Consider the following 23828-nt stretch of genomic DNA (forward strand, 5'->3'; position numbering starts at 1 on the left):
AGGAAGCCTGCTTCTTCCTCTCCCACTCCCCCTGTTTGTGTTCCTTCTCTCGCTGTCTCTCTCTCTGTCAAATAAACAAAATCTTTAAAAAAAAAATTAATTATTAAAAAAAAAAAAAAGTGTTTTCACTGACTTTGAAGAGGTGGAGAGGTGGGCCGGGCTGCAGTTGCACACAGAGCATTGCTCACTACAAGCTGATAACTCGGTTCATTCTGCTGGGCCCCTCTGGTCTCCACTCCACAAGGCCTTTCAGCCAACAGAAGCAGATCTCACTCTTGGAGCACACTCTCCACAGCTGAAACTATGCTTGCAAATCTTCCAGTGCCATCGTTTTAAATCTTGTCCGTACACTGACAGTTCCCAAATGTATGCCTCCAGCCTGGATCTCTCCCCAAGACTCCACGCTCACACATCTGACTGCTTCTTTGCCATTTCCACGTGCATGTCGAAGAGCCATCTCCAACATAACCCGTCCAAAACCTCGCTCCGATTTCTGCCCCACCCCCAACCCCCCATGGCCCCTGCCAGATATCTGTTCCATCTGCCTGTTTTCCCAACTCAATTAATGGCAATTTTTTCTTTCCAGCTGCCAGGCCAAAAACCCGTGTGCCACCTTCGCCTGCTTCCTTTCTGTCATGCTCCACATCCATCAGAGATGGGTGTAACTCGAGCTCGGAAGCAAATCCGGGATCCAGCCCCTCTTCCCACCTCCACCACGCCCACTCAGCTGCAAGCCACCACTGCTTCATGCCTGGGGGATTCCAGTAGCTTCCTAGCTGGACTCCAGGTTCGCACCCTGGCTCACAGCCTGTTCTCCACACAGCAGCCACAGTAATCTTCTTCTTCTTTTTTTAAGATTTTATTTATTTATTTATTTGAGAGAGAGTGTGTGTGTATAAGCAGGGGGACTGGCAGAGGGTGAGGGAGAAGCAGGTTCTCCAATGAGCAGGGAGCCCGATGCCGGGCTCGATCCCAGGATGTTGGGATCATGATCTGAGCCGAAGGCAGACGCTTAACCGACTGAGTCACCCAGGCGCCCCTACAGTGATCTTCTTAAGAGGTGTCACATATCTGCACAAAAACCTTCTAATGACTTCCCGTCTCACTTGGGAAAAAAGTCAGAAGACCTTTCCCTTGTTGGCGAGGCCCTCTGTGATCCGTAGCTCTCCCCACCCATCTTTAAAAATCAACAGAACCCACCATGCCCCAACCCAGGACTGCCATCCTTTCTCCCAGATGAGCCACGCATGCTGCCCCCACTGCCACCATCTCCTCGAGCCACTGAAACGGGTTTCTTGTTCGTGACCAATGGCCCCCACTGCTTGCGACTGCCTATATACGTTTCCGATGTGACCTGTCACTCTCGCTACAGTTCACTCTGTTGAGTACTTCTGTCCTCCTGCAAACTCCTTCCTCCTTTTGCTTCGGCATCACCTCTCTCCAGGACGACTCCTACGTGTCTGGCTGCTCTGTCCCATATATGTTGAATCCATCCTTGGCCTCCTGCTCACTCAACACATGCCATGAGTTCAGGCTCAGTGCTGACTCCTAGAGCGCCAGCCCAAGTCCAGCCCTCTCCCCCACGAACCCGACTGCCAGCTGGTGCTCTTTAACTGGATAGCCCCCAAAGGCACCTGCAACTCAACATGTCCAAAAGTGAACTCATCACTTGCCTTCCAAAACCTGCTCCCACTCCCATGTTTCCTCAACTAGAGGATGCCCCATCCCTCAAGCTGGTGAGCCAGAAGCCCTGGAATCATCCTCTACTCTTTCCCTTCCTTTGTCTTCCTCTCCACTTTCTCACTGGTCTCTTGAGTCCAACTTGGAAAGGGCTTCTGAATTTGTCTCCTTTCCATCCTCACTGCAGCGTAGAATCCTCTGGTAGCTCCAAAAACAGTTTCCTTGACTCCACTCCTGCCCCCTTCCCAGTCTATCTTCCCAGTCCTACACTGAGATCCAGAGGGACCACCTCCCCCCAGCTGCCTGCCTAACACCCATGGACGGCTTCACACTACCCTTGTGATCCGGGCTCTGCCTACCTGTCAGCCCCCAACAGAGCCGGATGCTCCGACCACGGTGAAGCCTGGAGCCCCGTGCACCAGCTAGCCGGCTTCCGTACATGCTACACCCTCCTTCTCCTCCCCTCCCCCTCGTTCTTCCCTGGCTAAATGATACTCCTTCAAGATTCAACTCAATGGCTTCCTCTAGAAGGTCTTTGCCAACTGCCCTCCCCTCCTCCTGTCCCCCAAAGCCTCCGGGGATAGCCTCTATTAAAACCTTATCACCCTATTCTGTCCATCCACCCGCCTGCCTCCCCTCTGCTCAGTAAGCTGCGTGAACACAGTCCCTTCATCTTGCTCAGTGTCACAGCACATAACAAGTGTTCGATAAGTACTTGTCATGTGAATAAAGGAATGAAGACAGAAATTCAGGAAGTGCCGAATGAGATGTTCTCCTTACCAAAACAACCCTTCATGGATTCCTCGCCTATTTTCTTTGGTTGGCAATAATAATAATAATGATCCTGTGCCGGGATCCATGCCAAGCATCTATACAAATATGAACCCATTTGATCCTACAGCAACTGACTCTTATCATCCTCATTTTCAATTGGGGAAACTGAGGTACACAGAGGTTAAGTGACTGGTGCAGCTAGCAAGTGCCAGAGCCAGGGTTGGTGCTAGTCTATGCTCTTAACCAACTGCACCCACGGCTTCTCGATAGCATGTTTAAGGTAAACAAGCTGGAATTCAGACCCGCCCGAGCCAACTATAATTTTGAAAAACCCTGAAACCAACAGAAATGAGCCATTTGGGGATCCTGCCTTGCTTTGGGTGCAGTCCTACCTTTGACTCCCACAACAGGGCAGAGAGGTCTATGGGCAGGCAGGGTCTGGGTACCCGCCAGGCAGGGCCCCTACCTCAGTATCCCCAGGGTCCAGAGGCCCCTCCGCGGCCGGCTCTGGCCTCTGAGGACCCCTCCTCCACTGCGCCCCGCCTCACCTTGTCGCCGCTGCCCTCGGCCTCCTCGGCCAGGAGGTACACGTTGCCCCCGTCGGCCAGCAGCAGGGCCGTGTCGGTGGTGGAGGACGAGCGGGGGCGGCACTGGTGCTGGTGCAGGATGGCGGCCAGGCTGCTGTCCTGGGGGGCCTTGCGCAGCAGGTGGGGGCTGCCGCGCTGGGGCTCCAGGGAGCTGCTCTTGGTGCGCCGGCTGCCGCCCCCGCCGCCACCCCCCGCCGCTGCTGTGCAGGCTGGCGCCCCGCTTGATCGAGGGCCGGGAGCGGATCTGCTGCAGCACGCGGTTGAAGGCGGTGGGCCGCGCGGGCAGGTCGTGCAGGGACATGGCGTAGGAGACTCGGTGCATCTCCGGGGAGCGCTCCTTCTCGTCCGGGGAGTCATGGTCGGACATGCCCTGCTGCTGCTGCGGGGAATCCTGAGACGTCTGATGCTCCCTCTCCCGTGACCGGCGCCGGCTGTGGAACAGGTGCTTCAGGCCGTGGCCAAACATGGAGCCCTCGGAGAGCTGCTGGATTTTCTTAAGGGGGAGAGATGAAGAACGGTGGTGAGTGGAACACTCTGGAATGCCCAGTTGGTGAGGACAGAGCTGGGGGGGGAGGGGGTCTGTTCTTGGGAGACCGCTGGAGCTACTACAGCCGTCTGAATCTGGAAGAACCCTGCAAATGGCCTGTCATGCCTAAAAGCGCACCTTGCAGGAAGGTGGTACGCCCTGACCCACTCCTCTTGTAGTCCCAAAGAAGTGTAACCCCCACAACCCCCCACAGGACATTCGCAACCAATACATGGTTCAGGGTTACTGGGCATGATGTCCTGTGGCTAGCCTGGGGCTCGGTGGCACACACCAGTAGCACTTAGCTCCCAGGGGTTGTATCCGTCTGGACTGATCCCCCCACCACCACCTTCCGGTCCCTCCCTCTAAGTTAGGTGCTCCTTCAAGCTGTACTGGCTCTCTCAGACCACCAGGCAACCATTTCCAGAGACGCAACGCTCTCTGAGAAAATCAGGGCCATACTACTGCAGCAGACACAGCTAAGCGCCTACTGTATATTTGTTCCCCTTTCTTACCAACCAAACTGCCTGGCCTTCATGCACCTTGCTAAAATTCTTCCTTCATCACACTCCCTTGCAGCTAGGAGTAGCCACATGACAGCTTTAGCCAATGAAAAACAAGGTGAGAGTTTCTAGCAACACTTGCTTTCCCGATGAAGATCCTCGCCCTTCCTACTTCCTCCCATCTGGAATGTAGACGTAACGTCTGGACCTGCAGCAGCCATCCTGCAAACACAAGATGACCGGCATGGTGATGAAGGGCTGCACGTACACGGGAGAGCCGCAAGCGACAGGCTTGGGAACGTGATAGCCCTGTGGTGCCACCAAAGCAGTTGTGAGTGCCTAGCTTGTGATTCTGGATGCATGAAAGAAATAAACCTATCTTTGTCTACAGAACTCTAGTACGATCTTCTGTTATGCGTAGCCAATCCGATTCCTTTTTTAAAAAAATTGTATTCTTTTCAGGTAATCTCTATACCCCACGTGGGGCTCGAACTCACAACCTTGAGATCAAGAGCCATATGATGCACCGAGTCTCATTTCTGAAATAGTTGGCAATAAAATAACCTTTACTGGAGCTTCCAGGTTGGTGAACACTTCCACACGCCAGGATGGTGGTGCACCCTAGTTCCATCAGGACAGAAGCTCCTGCCCTCAGGACCCTTCCGCACCTCGTCCCAGGTACCTCTCCATCTGGCTGGTCATCCGTATCCTTTAGAATACCCTTTATAATAAACTGGCAAACATAAATAATAAATAATAAACTTTACTTCTACGGGCATGTCTTGTAGCATGCTCGGTAATGTGACCACTTCTTTAGACTGTGGTTTCTAAATGAGTGTCTTTCCCCTCAGATTGGAGCAGACCGCTTAGGCCACAGAGCCCAGCGCCGCCCTGGCCCCGGCCTTCCCTCTCAGCTCTGCTGCTCCCAGGCAGGACCGCTCAGGCCAGGGCGAGACAGCATGTGGTCTAACTGCAGACAGCGTCGGTCAGGGGCTGGCTGGTTGGGCCAGGCCGAGCCCCAGGCAGACAGCTTCGGAGCCAAAGGGGGACTGGGATGTGCGGGACCAGGTGAGAACCCACGCTCTGTAAGTCCTAAGAGGGAAACTCAGAACCCCGCCATGTGGGGCTCGGGGGGCCATAGCAGGTCTTTGTCTGTGAGGAATGACCCATAATCTCATGAGACAAACTCATTTTTAAAAAACGGTTCGAAGAGACGGGGCGCCTGGGTGGCTCAGTCAGTGAAGTGTCTGCCTTCAGCTCAGGTCATGATCCCAGGGCCTTGGGATGGGCATCGGGCTCCCTGCTCGGCGGGAAGCCTGCTTCTCCCTCTCCCTCTGCCACGCCCCCCTACTCGTGCTCCCTCTCTCTTTCAAGTAAGAAAGAAAATCTTAAAAAAAAAAGTTCAAAGAGTTCCATGGACTGAATTTTCTTTTTTTCCAGAAACAAACTCACAGAGCAGAACACAGACCACGCAGAAACCAAGAAGAAAACCCCACGTTTCGATCCGAAGGAGCTGACCCAGCTCGCGCCGTTACGCCTCCGGATTGCTGGAGCGGCTGCGCTGACGTCTGGCTGTCGGGAACTACACTACCGTGTATTTGTGTAAAATCTAGGATTTTCGTTTTCGGCCTCATTGGCGTCTCCCCACCATCCCCGAAGTAGGCAGGGCCCTTCCATCACCCATTTCACAGACCGGATATGTCACCTCAGTGCAACTCGCCACGGACTCACGGTTTACGGTTTTCAAGGTGTTTTTCCTTCTCCATTATCTTACTTGATTTCCCCAGACACTAATAAAAGCAACAGTAGCGACATTTCTACTTTTCGATGAGGAAATGAAGGCTACCACCACTCCTTCTCAAGAATTTAATTCTGGGGCAGCCCCGGCGACGTTAGGCTCCTCCGTGCCAGGCTCTCCCGCGGGAGGAACCATCCCCGCGGGGCCACCTGAGGCCGGGCCAGGAGGCCCACCTGCATCTGCTCCGGGCAGAGCCAACAGGGGCAGGGCAGACGGACTGGGGGGCATACTCTGCCATCGACTTGGAAATGGCCAGATCCTGCGGCCTCCAGGCCAGGAATGGCCAGGACCCTCCTTCCTCCTCTGGCCCAAGCCGATACCAGACCTCCCTCCAGGCATCACGGATGGGGCCAGCTGGCTCTGGCATTTGCCCAGCTGCTCCAGCCAAACAGTCGCATTCCATATTACACGGTGTCCTTCTAGCATTCCATTCCCGGTCTCTTTGTCTGCTCCCGACCACTTCTGACCCAGCTTCTCCAACTCCGAGGCCCACCTTCTAAATCTGCTCGGTTCGCCTCAAAAGACTCCCCTCGAGTTTCCCAGAGCTCAGAGCCATTTCCTCCTCCTGGGCCCGGGAAACAGACAGAGGTGCTGCGGCCAGCAGCTGCCACTCTCGGCCCTATTGCCTGGAATCCTCAAATCCTTGGTCGGTTTATTTTAAAATCATACAGCATTTTTCAAAGCGCTTTCCAATTTATGTGGTCATGCGAACCTGATGCTCGCCTAACCCCAGGAGGGAGGACGGGACTAGTGTCAGAGTCTCCATTTTACAGACAAAAAAACTGAGGCTCAGCACAGCACAGTGGCTCATCCACGCTACACAGCCAAGCCTCCAAACTCCGGTCTAATTTACCTTCACTGGCTCACACATTGATTCCAAGACTAAAGCAGATGCAGTAAAAAAGTGTAAAAAAATAAAATATAAATAAAACAGATGCAGCATTTACGGGCATCCCAGAACAGTCTCATGGGCAGGAATAAAACAAACCCAAAACGCCTGGGCCGGGGGGAGAGGGGTCCCCCGACGGTGGTGGGCGATCTGCCCATGCTACATTGTAGGATGTGGGTAAGGGCTTTGACCACGTGGGCCTTCAGTTCACACCTTCCCCATCTGTTCTGCAGGTGAAGGAAAGTCACGGAGGGCGGCTGGATGACCGCAGGACCTTTGCCCCAGCAGCACCGAGGAGCCTGCTAAAGTCTGCAGGAGGCATGAAGGGAAGAACAAAAAGGAAGTCAAAGAATAATGGGATGGGGGTGTTGCTCCAAATGAAGGGGTTTTCCCTCACTTACAAAGTGCCAGGCCAGAAAGCTGGGTGACACGGGAGCCGGGCTGCTTCTGCAGGTGTCAGAGAAGAGACGGTGAAGGACTTTTGACATATCGTGGTAAGTAAGTGTTCAAAAAAACAAAAACAAAAACAAAAACTAAAACCAACAACTCACTACATACACACAACCAGCCACAAGTTTTGGAAATGAGGAAAACCATGGTGACTAGCTTCAGGGAACTTGGCCACCGACGCAGCAGAAAGCACCACCTGCTCTGACTCACAGGTTCCAGCTACGAAATGTCACTGGCTTTTCCACACTGACTTTTGCTTTTCCCCAGCTGCCAGAAACCATTCTGGTGGCCAAACGAAGCCATGTACTAGAAGAGAGCTGAGATGTTTCGGAGTTAGGGGTGAGACATAAACAGAGTTCTCCCGATGTATTAGAACACGGGAGAACGATCCCGGAGCTGCCCGGAAGCCGGGAGTTAGCCAGAAAGGAGGGCATCCCGGGGCAGGTGCCGAAGCCCCAGGGCATTTGCTGTCCCCTCCCCTGGAACTATTTTTCAGGGCGGAGAGGACCCCCTGTGCTTGGGGTGCCATCATCCTCTCAAGAAGAAAGGGTGAACTGGATGATTTCTGAAAGAGCCTTCCTGAGAAGGCTGTGGTCTCTAAGCAGTTAGGCTTCATCCGTTTTCCTCCCTAGGTGTGGATCCCCCAAAGGGGAAGTGCGCCTCAAAATCTGCCAACGCAGCTGCGTGAGGTCAGAAGTAAACTGCTTCGGGGTACACTGTCTTTGGCACCATCTGGTTAAAAATAGCCGAAAGCGGCTTCTAATTCCTACAGGTCCCCGTGTTCTTAACTCCCAGAAAAGCTGCGAGGCTCTGAACAAGTCACACTAACCTACGGCTAATTACCCCAACCTGACAGTTCACCGCACATCCCTTCCTCCCACCTGGGTTCGGAACTCCCTCTGCCCCACCACAGCGTCGGCTGCGAGGGTTCAGTGGGGTGACTGGGTCACCGTGAGCCTTAGCAAGCCTAGGTCGCCAACGTTCCTCTATTTATAGGGTCTCTATGGAAACAGGGCCAGCATTAGAGAGCTAATCGCTGTCAAAACCCACAGAGTCCTACTCTCGGATACAAAGTGGATTGTGGAAGTCTCCGGTTGCCCTAAAGAGTTTGGGGTGGGGAGCCTGGGGCTGGAGCGGGAGAGGAACCCTGGCCCCAGGTCTGGCATCCACGAGCATGATGCTGGAGAGAAGTGAGAAGCTGCCAGTGTTCCGGCCTGCCTGGCCTTTCTGTTAGAGACACAGTGATGAAAGATTTTTCGAATCACTTTTTTCTTCCCCAGCATCACAGCTGACACTTAAAAAAACAAACAGATCTCAACCCAGGGGCAAAGGATTTCCCCCTTCTCAATTTTATTTTATTTCCTCCTTCCTTCATCGCTTGGAGAATTCTGCCCCGTGCCAATGCAAGTCTGGGAAGGCGGCCGCATCCCCCGGGTCTCTAGGCAGAACTGACTCCACATATACCAGCACAGAAGATCTAAAAAGTTACCTGTGTGCCTCTTGGGGTGCCTCCCCACCCTTCCCTCCCTGCCCCCTCCATGAAGCCATCCCTGACCAGGTCTCACTGCCCTGCTCTGAGCTCCAGAGAGCTCATTACCTGCACCACTCACCTCGCCATTACTCATGTGCCTTGTGACACGGCTCTGAGTGCTCTCGCACGCTGTTACCCAACTTTCACCTGCTATGGGCAGAATCTTCCATGAGGCTATGAGCGAACGGACGGCAGGAGTTATATTACCTCTATCTTCGTGTCCCTAATATTACCTGGCAATTGCGGCATAATTATGTATTTTCTGAGCAGAAAATATCCGAGCCTACAAAACCCTCCTAAAAAGGATTTAATCCTCAGACCACGACCTTTCGCAGAGATACAAAATGCTCAGACAGCTTTGTCTTGTGTCTAAGCCAGATCCCTCCTCCTGCAGTCCAAAGCCTTATCTTAGCCTATGCCATCCCAGTGCCAAGACCAAGCTGGCTTGGAAGGAGGGGAACAGAGACCCAGGAGCCTGAGTGCGTTCACTGTCTTCACACACAGCTCACGGGCTCACAAGCCAGCTTTGTTTTCCAGGGTGTACATGACTCGGTTAACTCAGATGGAATAAGGAGGCCTTCAGCCATTTGATTTGAAAAGTCAAATACTGCTTTTCCCACACAACCGCAAAACATACCTGCCGTCCCTCAACCGCTTTGCTCTAACTTCTCAACTTGGAGACAGGCTTAAGTGTTTGGCTGATAAAGGTGGACCTTGTCCAGTCCTGGCCTCCTTCTAAGAACGCACCCTCCTGGTCTGTGAGGATTTCAAAGGGAGAGGCTATTTCTTAGAGGAGAGATGAAAACAGAGAGGAATTTTGAGTCGGCCTCCAAAATTACCACAGGGAAGCCACCTGAGCTTTCTTTTCCCCAGCTCCTGACACACTTTTTTTTTTTTTTTAACTTACACCCAAAATTCAGGTCTTAGCTGATGCTTCAATTCCTTTTTGAGGGAGAGGGAGACAGTGCTGTTCATGGGATTGGCTGCTAAGGACAGTTAGATACACGAAAAGAAACACATCCTGTAAATACGGAGCCTGCAAGACAGTTCCCACCAGAACCACGAGGGCACGAATTCATCTAGAGCCCCATATGAGGCAGGGGGACGGACAGCTGCCTTTGCCACACGCTTTCCCATCGGTCACCAGTTTCTCCGGAGCCCACATACACAGCCGCTCCGAATATTACCGAAGGCAGAGGGGGTGGGAGTGGAGCAACCTTGGGGCTCAGGACCCCCTGCCCTCCGCGCATTAGGTGCAGTGGGGTAAACCCCAGGCCAGCTCAGCATTCCTGCCGCCCCTGCACTGTCCCTGACGACGTACAGGGCTGGGACAACAACTACATTCTAGTCAAGTAGAACCCTGGGCCCACAAAGCCCCTGGCACTTGCTAGCCCACTTCCCCCATTTAGAAAGCCCCTCTCTTACTTGGTCATTAACGTCCTACTCTCTCTTTAATCTCTTGCTCTAGGGGCTCCTGGGTGGCTCAGTCGGTTAAGTGTCTGAGTCTTAATTTCAGCTCAGGTCATGATCTCAGGGCCGTGGGATCGAGCCCCGCATCAGGCAACATGCTCAACCCAGAGTCTGCTTGTCCCTCTCCCTCTGCTCCTCCACGCACACGTGTTCTCTCTCTCTCTCTCTCTCAAATAAATAAATAAAATCTTGTAAAAAAATATCTTGCTCTCAGTCCATCACTTCTGATCAACCCCATGTGTTGCGGACTCCATCAAATCATGCTCCTCTGATGGACGATTTTCTTGCAGGGATCTCATCCTGTTTGACGGGGGCTCACCTAGAAGGCCAGGGTACTGTCTGCTGCCAAAGAACGAATTTCTCCTTCCCCTGGTCCTAGGTCTACAGCAATCCTACTTCCCTAATGAAATCTATCCTACCCCTAGTCGAGCCTGAACGTATCACCTCTAACGCAGAACTAGGAGAAGGCCACACAGAGTCCATTCTATCACCAGAACCCTCCCCTAGACTCCCAGAGCACACACACTCCTTCACCCACAGTCCCGTGAAGTAGCTTGTCTTCTCCCCCACTGACGAAGCGGAGGCCCTGAAACCCATCAATCTGATCAAGAGCCATAGCCTTAAAAAAACAAAAAAACAAAACAAAAGAGAAAAATAAGGGGCACCCGGATGGCTCAGTTGATAGAGCATGTGACTCTTGATCTTGGGGTCGTGAGTTCAAGCCCCATGTTGGGTGTAGAGCTTACTTTAAAAAAAAAAAAATTAAACAAATAAAAGAACAGAAAAACAAGCAGGGGCTTTTGGGAATGTCAATGTTCTCTTTCTTGACTTGGGTAGTAGGCAGATGGGGTGTCTGTTTTGCTGCTGTAAACTGTACATACATGTTTTCAGACGCTTTTCCATACATGTCCTATTTCACAGTTTAGAACAGTGCCTTTCCCACTGAAGTTGCTCAGTATCTTTGACTCCTGACCCCTTCCCCATGGACTCTCTATTCAGGAGTGCCGAAGGAACGCGGGCCATTCACGAGGGGCTCACGTACCCGTGCTCGCCAGGGAAGGCAGTGAGCCAGCAAGGAGAACCACACATTCTCCAGCTGGGACGTCCCCCCAGCTATTTGGCTTCTCTTTGCTTTTTCTCATCTCCACTGTGAACAGGCATGAAGGCCAATGCATGGTGTGAATGAGAGAACATGAGCTGGAACCCACATGAGTCTTGAGTCCAAAGCACTTCGAATCAGGACTGTAGTAACGGACCTCAGGGCATACGCTTTTTTCTTCCGGGGAAAAATAAGAATAGTGCCCAGAAATCCCTGGGGAAATTATTCACAGGGGCTTTTGGGAGGGGAAAAGAACATCAGGGGGAGGACTCTGGCCAGCACACCCAGAGTCTTCCTTTTCAGGAAGGGCTCGATTCTTCTGGCTGCAGAAGGGGTGGAAGAGGTGCTGAGGTTGGTGATTTCCTCCTTGTCTTGAGGCTTCTAGAACTCAGGGACAGAACCAGCTGACTCTTAGGCTTAGCCATGCATCCCAGGCCTCAGCAACAGCTACCCCATGCTGTATTGTTAACAGGAATGTGCACCCGGGGTCCCTTTCTGCAGTTTCCCCGGAGCTCCTCCCCACGCCCATTCTCACTGGAGCTGGGTTTTCTTGCTAGAGAATTCTGGTGTCCTTTGGGTTTGCCAACTCTCTCTGTTACCGCTCTCCTGGCCTGTCCTCCCAACTAGCAGGGAATGTGGTAGCAGCACACGATGAGGACAAATGAATCAAGACATGAACCGAAGTGGTTAAAGAGGACTTCCAGGCCACCAGGGGCTGGGCAATGGGACTCTGGATTGTGGGTTCCTATGTAGGGAGTGTCATATCAGTGTGTGGAGCAGCGAAGAAGGCCCCCAGGTACTCACATGAGCCTCCTGTACAGCAATGTCCCTTTCCAGGTGATTTTTTCAGTAGCAATTATATAATTGCTCCTTTAACACTGCGGTGTAACTATTTTTCCTTCTTTTCACTGGCCCTCCCACCCCATCATCTCGGATCCCAGACCACTGTAGCAGAAATTCACAGTGCAGAGTAACAGGCTCCATGACACTGAAGGACTGTGGGGAGAGGCCAAAGGGGCCTCTGGAACCTGTGGCTGCCACTAGTTTGGGCATTCAGATTGCTTTGGCAAAGACTAAAATCCCCCCAGCCCCAATTGCCATGGGAGGTACTTCTGACAAAGCCTCTTATTTTTTTGCCCCTTTCTCAAGATGATTCCCTCCAAGGCACTTAATCTATCACAATGCCTGGAGTTGTCACAAGAAAACACAAGTGGAACCAAGGGACGCAAAGTCCCTATCTCCAAAGTTTAAAAGGAAAACAAAACCAGAGCTGCTGATCCTCCTAGGCCAAACACAGGTGTGGGGCAGGCGGATGTTACAAAAAAATTAAACCCGCCCCTTTCTGGTACCACCAGCAAATCCAAAACGAGCCTGCTTCTATCCAGTGCTAGAGCCAGTCATGGAGTTTTTCCATCATTGGAAAACTGTTCCACCATTGGTAAACAACTTTTCCAGCCCTGGAAACCAAGTTTGGACACACTTCAATATTCCTATTCCTTTTTCCCAGAAAAAGGCTCAGAAAAGTTGAGTGGTTTGCCTGAGATCACACAGCAAATCAAATCCTGATGGCCCCCAAGTTCATATCTGGTTCCAAAGTCCCTACCTTGTAAACATGCTTTGATAAAGCAGACAGAGATAAACAGGAAAAGGCCGGGCTGGTCTCCCCTTGCTCCCACTGAGCAGCAGCTCTGTTTTCTCCTCCTTGTTGCCAGCCTGGGTCCACAAGGCTGCAATCTACCTCAGTGATATGTTTGGGGGGGAGTGAAGCTCCTTTTCTCACATTGAATCTCAATTCTGCTTCAGGGAAGTTCAGCTGCTAATATCAGGTGTGGAGTTGCTGTGTCTGCCCTAACCACAATGAGGGTGTCGCCAAAAAAAAAAAAAAAAAAAAAAAGGTGAAGAAGAGAGAGAGAGAGATGATACAGGAGGGTGAAGATGAACGAGCTTTTAAGGCAGCATTATCTACAGAGACAAAGACACCGCAGCCCCCACGCCACCACCAGCCCACCTTCGCTCATGTAGGCAACCGAGGGAAATTAATGGAGCTGGCAGTTTCCACTGCTGGCCTGAGCTGGAGAGTGGGGGAGTTTCCAAGGCAGCTTCTCGTCAACTCAGGGCAAGGGTCCCATCTGGCCATGGGATTGGGGTTTGCTGGCCAGACTCATCTCGGCGGGGCCCAGAAGGAGGCTGAAGTCTGCAGCAGAAGGCTCCCCTCCTTCCCACACTCACATTAAGGGCACCCATTTCCGTTCATCATCCCACTGAGAATAGGAGCCACACCTCTTGACCACCCAGGGTGGGCTCAGAGGGGACAGCTGGGGCAGGCACCAAGGACTCCCTGGGCCTGACTGAAAGCACAAGCCTCCCGTGCGGGGCCTCTCCAGCGGAGCTCATCTGCAGACATAAGGCTTGCCCCCCACCTCTGAAAAGGGCAGCCGCAGCACCAGAGGTCACACTCACATAACTACCACGGTTTTCCTGGAGTACACACAAGGAGCTAGCTCCTTCCTACCCCTTCTTACCCCTCCCCAAGACACACAGACAGGTAACACACACAGGTAAGAGCACACTCACCTGCGCTCTGACTTCCTGACTGAGCGGCTCAGGCCAAATGAGGAATGTCATTGGCTTATTCTGATAAGCTCCTTAGTGGCTGCTGCCATAGGCTACAGGCTTTATTTAACATCATGGAGTCCTTTTGCTCCCCTAGCCCAGACCTTGCACCCCCTCTGGAGAATTTCTCCCCTGAGGCATCAATCTCCAAGGCATCTAAGTTGCTTCCTTGGGCTGACATCTCGCTCAGCCCCGTGGTGAGCCGGCTTGCCAATCCTGAGCCTGCAGTCCCTGTTGGCAGTTCCAGCAAAGGTGCATTATTTATCCCGGCTGCTGCTTTAATTAATATAGAGACATATTCAGCATAGCTCGACAATTGTCTCGGCCACCGCAGGCCGGAAAATAAAGGACTCCCAGCTGCATGTGATCGGCTCTTTCAGAGTCTGGTTCTAACTGCCGGCTCAGCATGTGTGCCCCAAACCAGCCCAAGCACGGCTTGGCCACCTGTCAGTTCTCCACCCTGGGGGTTGGTTCAGCAGGCAGGCAGGGATCTCCAAGCACTAGCTTAACCTCTGGCTCCACCTAACGGCAAGAAATCCACACTCCCCTTTCACAGATGGACAAACTGAGCTTCATCCAGGAAGGTCCCAAAAGGAGGAAACTAATTCAGCAAAGGAAATGAATGGTCCTCTGCTTTGGCCTCCCACGCTGCAATTTTCTTCCCCTGCCATCTTACAGGAGGGAAAGTGATGTCAACTTTTTAAGTAGCATCTTGGATTTCTCCAGCCCTTTGTCTGCGAACAGCACTTCACACACATTATTCAAACAATCTCGGGTGGGTGAGTCACTAGAACGTCTGCTGAATAATGAGGAACAAACACAGAGGCCTGAAATGGAGCTGAAAGACGGAGGCACAAATGGTACCTGACGTCCAGCCCAGGGTTCTGGCCGAACATCCTCTCTGACCTTTGCCTGGCTTCCCCATCACTTGCATCCTGTGAAAGCACTTCTGCGTGGGGCGGGGAAAGCTAAGTCGCCGACTGGGCTTGCCAGGGGACGGTCTGCGCTCACCTTTAAATCAGGAGGCTTGCTTCGGGGCCCCGGGTTGGGCGCCGCGGCGGCGCTCGCATCTGAAGTTGGCCCGCCTGCAGAGTTAGCACCCGTGGCCTCCCCAGGCCGGAGGTCCGCGCCCGGCAGGTGGCCAGCGGCATCTTCCAGCCCAGCTCCATCCTCCTCGCCCTGCTGTTGCTGCAGCTCGTCCGATTTGCACCTCTTCATGGTGTATGTGGGTCGGCAAGGGGAATCTGTCCTTCCAGCGCGCCGTCTTGGGGGAGACCGCACCCCCTCATACACTCAGAAAATGAGGCCCGGGGTCTAAATTGGTAACGACGGGGCGGGGTGGGGGTCGGCGGGTCACAATTTCTTGAATTAAAAAATAAATCTTTTTAAAGGAGGGTGAAGGAGGGGCGAGGACACGGAGCCTTGGTTACAGCCTGGAATAGTTCATTCCGACCTGGGGAGCGGAGGCAGGTCACAGTCGAGGCTGGGCAGCAGGAGTCCTTGGGCAGTCATTGGAGCGGGAGGAGGAAAACAGCCCCCGGCCCCCCAAACTTTCTGCTCCAGGGCGCAGGCAGGGCGGAGGGGAGCTGGGCGGCACCGCGCATCCCTCCCGGCGGGCCGGGCTGCTGGGCGAGGCAGGGCACCGGGCAGCCGGCCGGGCAGGTCTTCGGCGGCCGCCCTCGGCGCGGGCTGCGGCCCCCGGCCCTGCCGCCGGCCCCCGCCCAGCATGGGCCGGCCGCCGAGCCCGCAGCGCGCCCGGCCCCCTCCCCGGCCGCGCGCCCCGCTCCCCGCCCGCCGCGCAGCTTGCTGCAAAGCCGCGACCGCGGCCCGAGCCAGCGGCGAGCGCGCAACCTACCCCGCCCGCTGCCTCCGCCCGTGAGCGGGGAGGCGAGACAAGGAGCGAGTGACAACGGCAACGGGCCAATGGGAAGCCCGGAGGGCTGAGGGGGCGTCGCGCGGCCACGTTTTTAGGGTTGGTTGCACCGCGCGATCCCCCAGGAGAGGTCTGGAGGGCTCTGCTGCTGCGTTTTGGCATTGCAGAGAGCCGGCCGCGGAGCAGAGGCGGGGCGGCGCGCCACCCCAGGCGCGGTCTTGGCAGGAGCCGGAGGGACCCTCCCAGAAAAGGCTCTCTCGGGATTTCCCCCACCCACTCGTTTTATTTGACAGGGAGGGGGCGAGATAGGGGTGTTTATCATCACTGCATTTTGCTCTAACTTTGCACATTACGTGTGTACAGCCCTTCATCGAGGGAGCTACTGATCCCCTCTAGGATACACGGTCTGAAACAAGCCTACGCCTATGTTCAGAGCTGCAAATGGCAGAGGGAGGGGGTGATCTTCTGTCCCTTCACCCATTCTCCCACTTTAAGTAGCTATCGCATGTGAGTTAACTTTATGCTCAGAAATTAGAACGTATTAGATTATTTAACACAATAATGCAAACTATGAAAAGGCTTTTAAATAAGAAGGGGTGTTAATGGTAGGAGGTTGATACATATGGAAGAGAAGAAAAAGAATGCAACTTCTTTTTCCCATGAATCTCGGCCAAACTGTGGTAGTAATCTGGAGGCAGAAGAGAGTAAATATTGGGGCTACCAAGATATGGAACAGAGTAATAACAACTCCATCTGAGTGTCTACTGTGTGCTTACTAGGGATACGATCATTTGTGCCCAGCCAGCAGCCTAGACCAATGGTTCTCAAAGGAGGAACCAGTAACATCAGTATCACCTGGAAACTTGACAGAAATACAAATTCTTAGACACCAGCAAGACCTACAGAATCAGAAATAGCCCAGAAGTCTGGGTTTTTAATTTTTTTAAACATTTATTTATTTATTTATTTATTTATTTATTTATTTATTTATTTATTTAAGAGAGGGAGGGAGCAGTGAGGAGGGGCAGAGGGAGAGGGAGAGAGAATCCTAAGCAGACTCCCCTCTGAGCGTGGAGCCCTACGCAGGGCTCATCTCAGTTCCCTGACATCACGACCTGAGCTGAAATCAGAAGTCGGGCGCTTAACCGACTGGGCCACCCCAGAACCCCCAGAAGTCTATTTTGACAAGCCCTCTAGGTAATGCTGATGCAAGCTCACATCTGAGACCCATTTATTGACTTAGACTGTAGTGAAGGGGCCACTCAGTCTGTGAGTCACAGTGATGATCCCTAAAGCGTTTTACAGTTTACCAATCGCTTTTACACCCATCATGCCATGCTAGCCTCGCTCCAGTCCTACCAGGCTATGAGCTTCTTGACTCTCCTCTGTCCTTTTCCCCATTCCAACCACTCATTTGAATGTGTATCCTAGAAGAGCCTAAGTTGTTAAGAATTTACTTCAGTCAGACAGCTACTTTCTAAACTAGGCAGTTCCGTTTTTAGAAGACAGGAATTTAGGATGGGCTGGGAACGCAGAACCACCCCCTACATTCACTACACAGTATCAGGCACAACGCAGAAACACAAAGCTTCCCTGGCACTCTGCTGTTAGCATTTTCGATGATGAGGGAAAGACAGAATGCCCGTGAAGACTGTGGCAGCGCTAAGCAGAAACAGTGGGAGCGGATTCTCATGTGTTGAATGTCAGACAGAATAGTCTGCTGTCCCCTAGCTGACTCCTGACTCCCCCTACAGAAGTGTAGGGACTCCTACAGATCTTGGCAAGTCTTAGGCTGGGAGGTAAAAAGGTAAATTGCCTTGGGCAAATGGTGAGCTTGCGTTCCTGAGCTGGCTAGAAGCTGGAAAAAAAGTGGAGGGAGTCATTGTGAGGTTTTAAGAAAGCAGAGACCAGGGATGCCTGGGGGGCTCAGTCGGTGAAGCATCTGCCTTCAGCTCAGGTCATGATCCCAGAGTCCTGGGATTGAGCCACATGTCGGGCTCTGTGCTCAGTGGGAGCCTGCATCTCCCTTTCCCTTTGCCTGCTGCTTGCCCTGCTTGTACTCTCTCTTTCTGTCAAATAAATAAATAAAATCTTAAAAGAAAGAAAGAAAGCAGAGACCATCGTCATTTGAATTATGCTCCATTTCTATACTAGGTTGAAGTTGGCCTTAAATATGATTTTTACGTGACCACACACACATAGCATGATGGCCAAATTTCCTATTTGTGGACCTATTTAGCAAGGTGTTGTGCAGGTCAACAAAAAAGTCTGTGGTGTGTTTCATGAAATCAGCTAATGCTGTATATTCCATTTTGGAAAGGCAGTGCTGCATAGGGTTACGAGCTCTAGACTCTGTGGCCACACCGCTTGGGGACAAATCCTGCCTCTGTTCTCCACTCACCATGTGACTGGGGCCAAGTTATCCAGCCTCTTTATGCCCCAGTTTCCTAATTTGGAAGTTAGGATCATGAGAGTACCTGTCTTATAGGGTGTTGGGTAGTAAATGTAAAGCATTTAGACTGAGCGCCATAGCTATTATCAGAGATGTCATCCAGTTTCAGAAGTCTTACACGTTCCACTTCGAGGGTTCTAACCTTGTTTCTTACCCATTCCAACTTTTTCTGAGGTCTTATTATAGAATGAATCTAGTACTGCCAAAGAAGGTTGGGTGGGAAGTCTGTAAAGACACCTGTGTGACTTGCAACAGCCAGTTTGAAGCTGATGGCAGATTTTCATTAGCCGTAGTAAATTCCCGAGTACCTAAGATAAATACAACTTGAAAGGACTTTGATTGAAATTCTGTTTAAAGGATCGATCCTTCTATTTTTCTAGGCTTCTTTGGAAAAACACAGGAACATAGTATGTTTTGATGCTCAAGATAAGACAAAAATTTGCAGATTCACAATGCAAGAGATTATATTTAGTATGTAAGAGTAGCATTTTCCATTCTGCTTTGATACCACTAGTTAATTGCAAATAAATAACATGGTGTTGCGGGAAGCACACAGGTCTTGCTGTTAGACCGTCCACGTAAGAATTCCGGTTCTGTTACTCCCTGTGTGTTCTTGGGCAACCACTTAACTTCTCTCGCCCTTGGCTTTCTTATCTCTAAACAGGTACTAATAATATCTATCCTCACATGGTTATCCTAAGGATAAAACTAGATAAGCGTGTGAAAACATTTCACCCATAGATGTGCTCAGTAAACCTGAATGAAACACAAATAATTAACAAACTTATCTAAGCCCCCAGTCTGCCACATGAAAAAAACAGAATTGTTCCATTAAGCTTAATGCTTTTTGTGAAAGGAAATCCCAGCAAGGCTAATGACAGGGGGCACTCCTGGTAGGATCAAATTTGCCAAACCAGTAAGTGTATAAACAAGAAGGATAAAGATCAGGGATATGGAATCCTGTTTCCTTGTCAACAGCCAGTTCAATTAGCTTGATAAACGGAAGAGGCTTTAATTGTAGAGGATAAAGTGCCAAGATCAACAGGTAAACATAGAGTAGGGTTTGTTTTTTCTTTTTTCAAAAGGCTTTTCTTCATGCCATTAGCAAGGGGTTTCCAGATTATCTAAGAAAAGTCTGTCTCCTACTCCGTAGGAATTCTTTAAAAAACACTTTAAACATCAAATGGGTAATAGTGGTCAGCTATTGTAAGATTTAACATACTAGGGAGAGTGCTTTGCTTAGAAGGTAAAAGTACTCTCTACTGAGACCGGATGTAATAATTTCCATCACTGTATTTTGATACCAACATCATTATAAATATTCCTTTGTTAATGTAATTTTCCTCCCTTTCTTTTAGAGATTTCCACTTCCACTCAATGCTCCTCTTAAAAGAAATTGGGTTCCGTTGGATTAGGAGAAGTAAACTATGCAAATAATCGTCAGGGAGATTGGCCGGATTGTCGATGACATCACCATCCCACCACCTAAATACAGGCGTTTTATTGGCTCTTCTAAGAGGCAGACAGGACCAGGAAGGCTCTGTCTGCATCACTCGTGAGTTGGAGAAAGCTCTGAGTCTATACTAAATTTTCTTGTTTTTTACTTAAAATGTACTCAGAATCATTATCCATATATTATTACATCTTCCATGTTATTCCACATGGAAATATGTCTAAGGAAATATTTTAAGTGACTACTTATCCATTCTATCAAGTGGCTATATCATGATTTATTTACCCACCATCTACCTTATTCTTAGATACTTAGGTGTTTGAATTTTTTGATTCAGAAATAAAACCGTAATTACTATTTTTATTCAAAAGTGTATGTGTTATTTCCTCCATAGCACAGAATCACTGATACCTAACTGGCAATGTTTTAAAAGAGTGACACCGAACAGATTGCCATTCCTGTGTCCCTTCCTATCTGAGACCTGCACGGGAGATCCCAGTGTTGGGCTCATTCCTGGGACTGGTAAATCTCCTCTCTGTAGTAGAAAAGGCTGGACGTTCCTGCATTTCATTTCAGGTACGATGCATATTCTTCGTTCTGGATGCTTGTTGCTCTTTAGTATGGGAGGAAGGTCACAATCATCATGGCTATGAACAGAGGAGGTTTGTGAAGTGGAAGCTTAAACCCTGATTGTACTGCTCTGTGTGAAAGCCTGGGACTGGTAAAATGGTTGCTTTGTGTCCTTTTCCATCTCTATAGGGAATCCATAGAAAACCTCTGGACAATCTGTTACTTAAAGCTGAAAAGGCTCGACCTCAAAAAAATAATAAAATAAAAGAAGAGAAAATATCAGCTTTGCTCAGAGAGAATCAGTGGTTTATTATTTTACGTATGAAGACAGATATCTATGGCAGTTGTAACTATTATTCTACGTGGTACTTTAAGATATGATAATAAGAAGAAGGCAGTTATGCACTGAAAGAGAACTCAGGCATTGTGCATTTTGCTAGGAACCTTATGAGCACTCGCTTACTTAATCCCCACAACAGCTCTGCAAGGTAAATATTATATCCACTGTACAAACGAGAAAACAGGCTCAGTGGGATTCTAGCACTTTCTTTCATAGGCCTGAGGTCTGCACCCTGCTCTGTCTGGCTCTAAACGTGAAAAAGCCCAATAGCTCACCCTTCACAGCTACAATTCTGAGCCACTCCTGTGGTAAAGAATCTATCAATGAGTACTAGTCTACAGTTAAATACATCTGCGTTCATTCAAACATATTTATGAAACACATGTCAGGGACAAAGGCTTGACAAGATGCCTGTGGAAGATAGAGAACCAGAAAAGACGTGGGCCCCTGCCTTTGGACTTAAAGTCCAGGTGGGGAAATAAAAGGCACAAACAAAATGTAAAACAACAAAAGATTGAAATGGTGATGTGTGTCAACATTCCAAGGGGGAAATAATTAAGTCCCCCAGTGCAGAGGAGAGAGAGGTCTCTACAAGGGACTGAAATGACTCTGAGAAAGGAGTGTTTACACACATTCATCCGTATCATGAGTGTTAAAAGAATAAAATGCTTTAGGATGATTCAGAAGCCTTTAAGTAGGTAAGAACTATGTAAGTCATCTTTAAAAAAAAAGATTTTATTTATTTATTTGAGAGAGAGAAAGAGAGAACACACACAAGCAGGGGGGAGGGGCAGAGGGAGAGGGAGAAGCAGACTCCCCACTGGGCAGGGAGCCTGATGGATGTGGGGCTCAATCCCAGGACCCTGAGATCAGGACCTGAGCTGAAGGCAGACGCTTAACCAACTGAGCCACCTAGGCCCCCCAAGTCATCTTGAAAATAGAATCATTCAATATTCGGATCTCTTTAATTTTACATCTGCATATTATAGAGTTTTTATGGCGTATTTGTGATGGGAAAAACTTTTTTTTTTCTTTTTCTTTTCTGAGACCGTAGGACAGTGTTTCTCAAAAAGGATCGTTCATGGATTGCGAGCAACATAAATCACCTTGGGATTTAGTTATATATTCAGATCCCCAGACCCTACACCAAAGGGATAGAAACAAAATTTCCAGGGGTTGGGGGGAGCCTGAAAACCTGCACTTGAAACAAGGGTCCTAGGGGATTCTTATGCACACTGAAGTTAAGAACCCCTGATGTAGGGGAAGACTTAGTTGATCACACTTACTATTTTTTTTATTCAATAAACATGTAGATTTATTTTAAATCAGAAAAATATGGAATGCATCACAAATTTGCATGTCATCCTCATGCAGGGGCTGTGCTGATCTTCTCTGTATCGTTCCGATTTTAGTATATGTGCCGCCGAAGCAAGCACAGTTGATCACATTTATCGATAGATTTGTGGATTAATAAAATCTTCCGGGGTACCTGGGTGGCTCCATCGGTTAAGCGTCTGACTCTTGATCTCAGCTCAGGTCTTGATCTCAGCGTGGTGAGTTCAAGCCCTGCCCTGGGCTCCACGCTGGGTGTGGAACCTACTTACAAAAAAAAAAATGTAACGGTGTTTAAAAATAATAGTATCTGGGGCGCCTGGGTGGCACAGTGGTTAAGCGTCTGCCTTCGGCTCAGGGCGTGATCCCGGCGTTATGGGATCGAGCCCCACATCAGGCTCCTCTGCTATGAGCCTGCTTCTTCCTCTCCCACTCCCCCTGCTTGTGTTCCCTCTCTTGCTGGCTGTCTCTATCTCTGTCGAGTAAATAAAATCTTAAAAAAAAAATAGTATCTGCTATTTATTGAGCACTTACTATTTGCCCGTCGCAAGCTCCCATCTGGGCTATAAAACAAACTTTGTAGGTAAGTTTATAACCTCCTTTTCGCAGATGGGAAACTGAGGCTCAAAGAGTTATTAAAACTTCCCTAACGGGCGCTTGGGTGGCACAGCGGTTAAGCGTCTGCCTTCGGCTCAGGGCGTGATCCCGGCGTTGCAGGATCGAGCCCCACATCAGGCTCTTCCGCTGTGAGCCTGCTTCTTTCTCTCCCACTCCCCCTGCTTGTGTTCCCTCTCTCGCTGGCTGTCTCTATCTCTGTCGAATAAATAAATAAAATCTTAAAAAAAAAAACAAACAAAACTTGCCCGAGGTCACCTGACTCGGAAGAGCTAGCCCAACCAGTTCTGCTTGCCTTCAGTGTCTCCTCCCACAATGCCCACCGCACTGTCGCTTAGGCTATGCTATGGCTACACACTTGTTAATAATAACAACAGTTATCATTTGAGTGCCTTTTGTGTGCCATATGATTTTAGCCTGAACCTTTCAATAAGTCCAAATGGTACTTTGCCATGTGCGGTAACTAAGAGGCAGAGATATTAGTATATCTCTCAAAATTACCTTCCACCCGTTGAAACAGGGCTTTCTTATTCTGGTAGGACTTTTCCTCATTTTTACTTCCTCTCGACTGTTTCTAAAACCCTTTTCGGCTCTGTAGGGACTTCCTGTCCTTGGTGTAATATATCCTGACCCTTTGGCACCTAGTTTGGAATGGCAAACCAAGATTGAAGTGTAGGCTTTCTCACAGCCTCTACACCTTTTCCCAACACGGGAATGGAGAGCTATGGTCTGAATCAAGAAACAAGAGTCAGTTGCTGGAAAAGCCTGCCAATCTTGTGACTACAGAAAGAAAAAGACAATTTAATTAAGGAAGCCTTTCCCGGGAAGGGGGGAATCACACTATCCCATGTGAGATCTTATTCTGGATTATGTCATAAATCATTTTCAGAGAGTCTCATATGGCCCCGGGGCATCCCCAAGCAGCTAGAGGGACAAAGGGCTGTTTTCATTGGTGAGTCCACCCAGTCTTGCCTTATGCCTCTCACAGGGTACTGGTGAAAGAAGATAATATTCTCTTTCAAGATGCAATGACTTAGTACAATTCAGTAACATAAATAGCTAAAAATATATAAATGTCTATACCCTTTTACCCCTTAATACCTTCCTGGGAAATAATTCAAAAGAAGAAAACAAAGCAACAACACAACAGAAAAATATATAAAGCAGCATTGTTTACAGCAGTGGAAAACCTGAAATGACCTACATGCCCAAGAATAGGAAGTGGGTGAGTAACAATGGTGTAAGAATGCAAAGGAATGTTAGCTGCTGTTGA

At 50.0% G+C, this 23828-nt stretch overlaps 1 protein-coding gene and 1 non-coding gene across 3 annotated transcripts in view; both read right to left on the bottom strand.

The window, feature by feature from the left end:
- TMCC2 (transmembrane and coiled-coil domain family 2) overlaps positions 1 to 15652 on the bottom strand; it is a 38298-nt gene extending 22646 nt beyond the window's left edge. Inside the window, exons 1-2 of one of the 2 annotated variants that reach the window (XM_045787533.2) lie at positions 14932 to 15652; positions 3003 to 3534 (exon numbers count right to left, since the gene is read on the bottom strand). In XM_045787533.2, coding sequence (XP_045643489.2) covers positions 3003 to 3398 — 396 coding nt within the window. In that variant the 5' untranslated portion in view covers positions 3399 to 3534; positions 14932 to 15652. Of the gene's footprint in view, positions 1 to 3002; positions 3535 to 13881; positions 14278 to 14931 lie in introns of those variants that run through there. The other variant, XM_045787534.2, reaches the window with a different exon arrangement.
- Positions 15653 to 21937: 6285 nt separating this feature from the next.
- Positions 21938 to 22044, bottom strand: LOC123785886 (U6 spliceosomal RNA). Its single transcript, XR_006777804.1, has one exon. It is a non-coding gene; the product is annotated as a U6 spliceosomal RNA (small nuclear RNA).
- Positions 22045 to 23828: the final 1784 nt, after the last annotated feature.

Source organism: Ursus americanus, chromosome 2 (genome assembly GCF_024610735.1).
Source record: "Ursus americanus isolate L20-20 chromosome 2, mUrsAme1.1.p, whole genome shotgun sequence".
Classification (NCBI taxonomy): Eukaryota; Metazoa; Chordata; class Mammalia; order Carnivora; family Ursidae; genus Ursus; species Ursus americanus.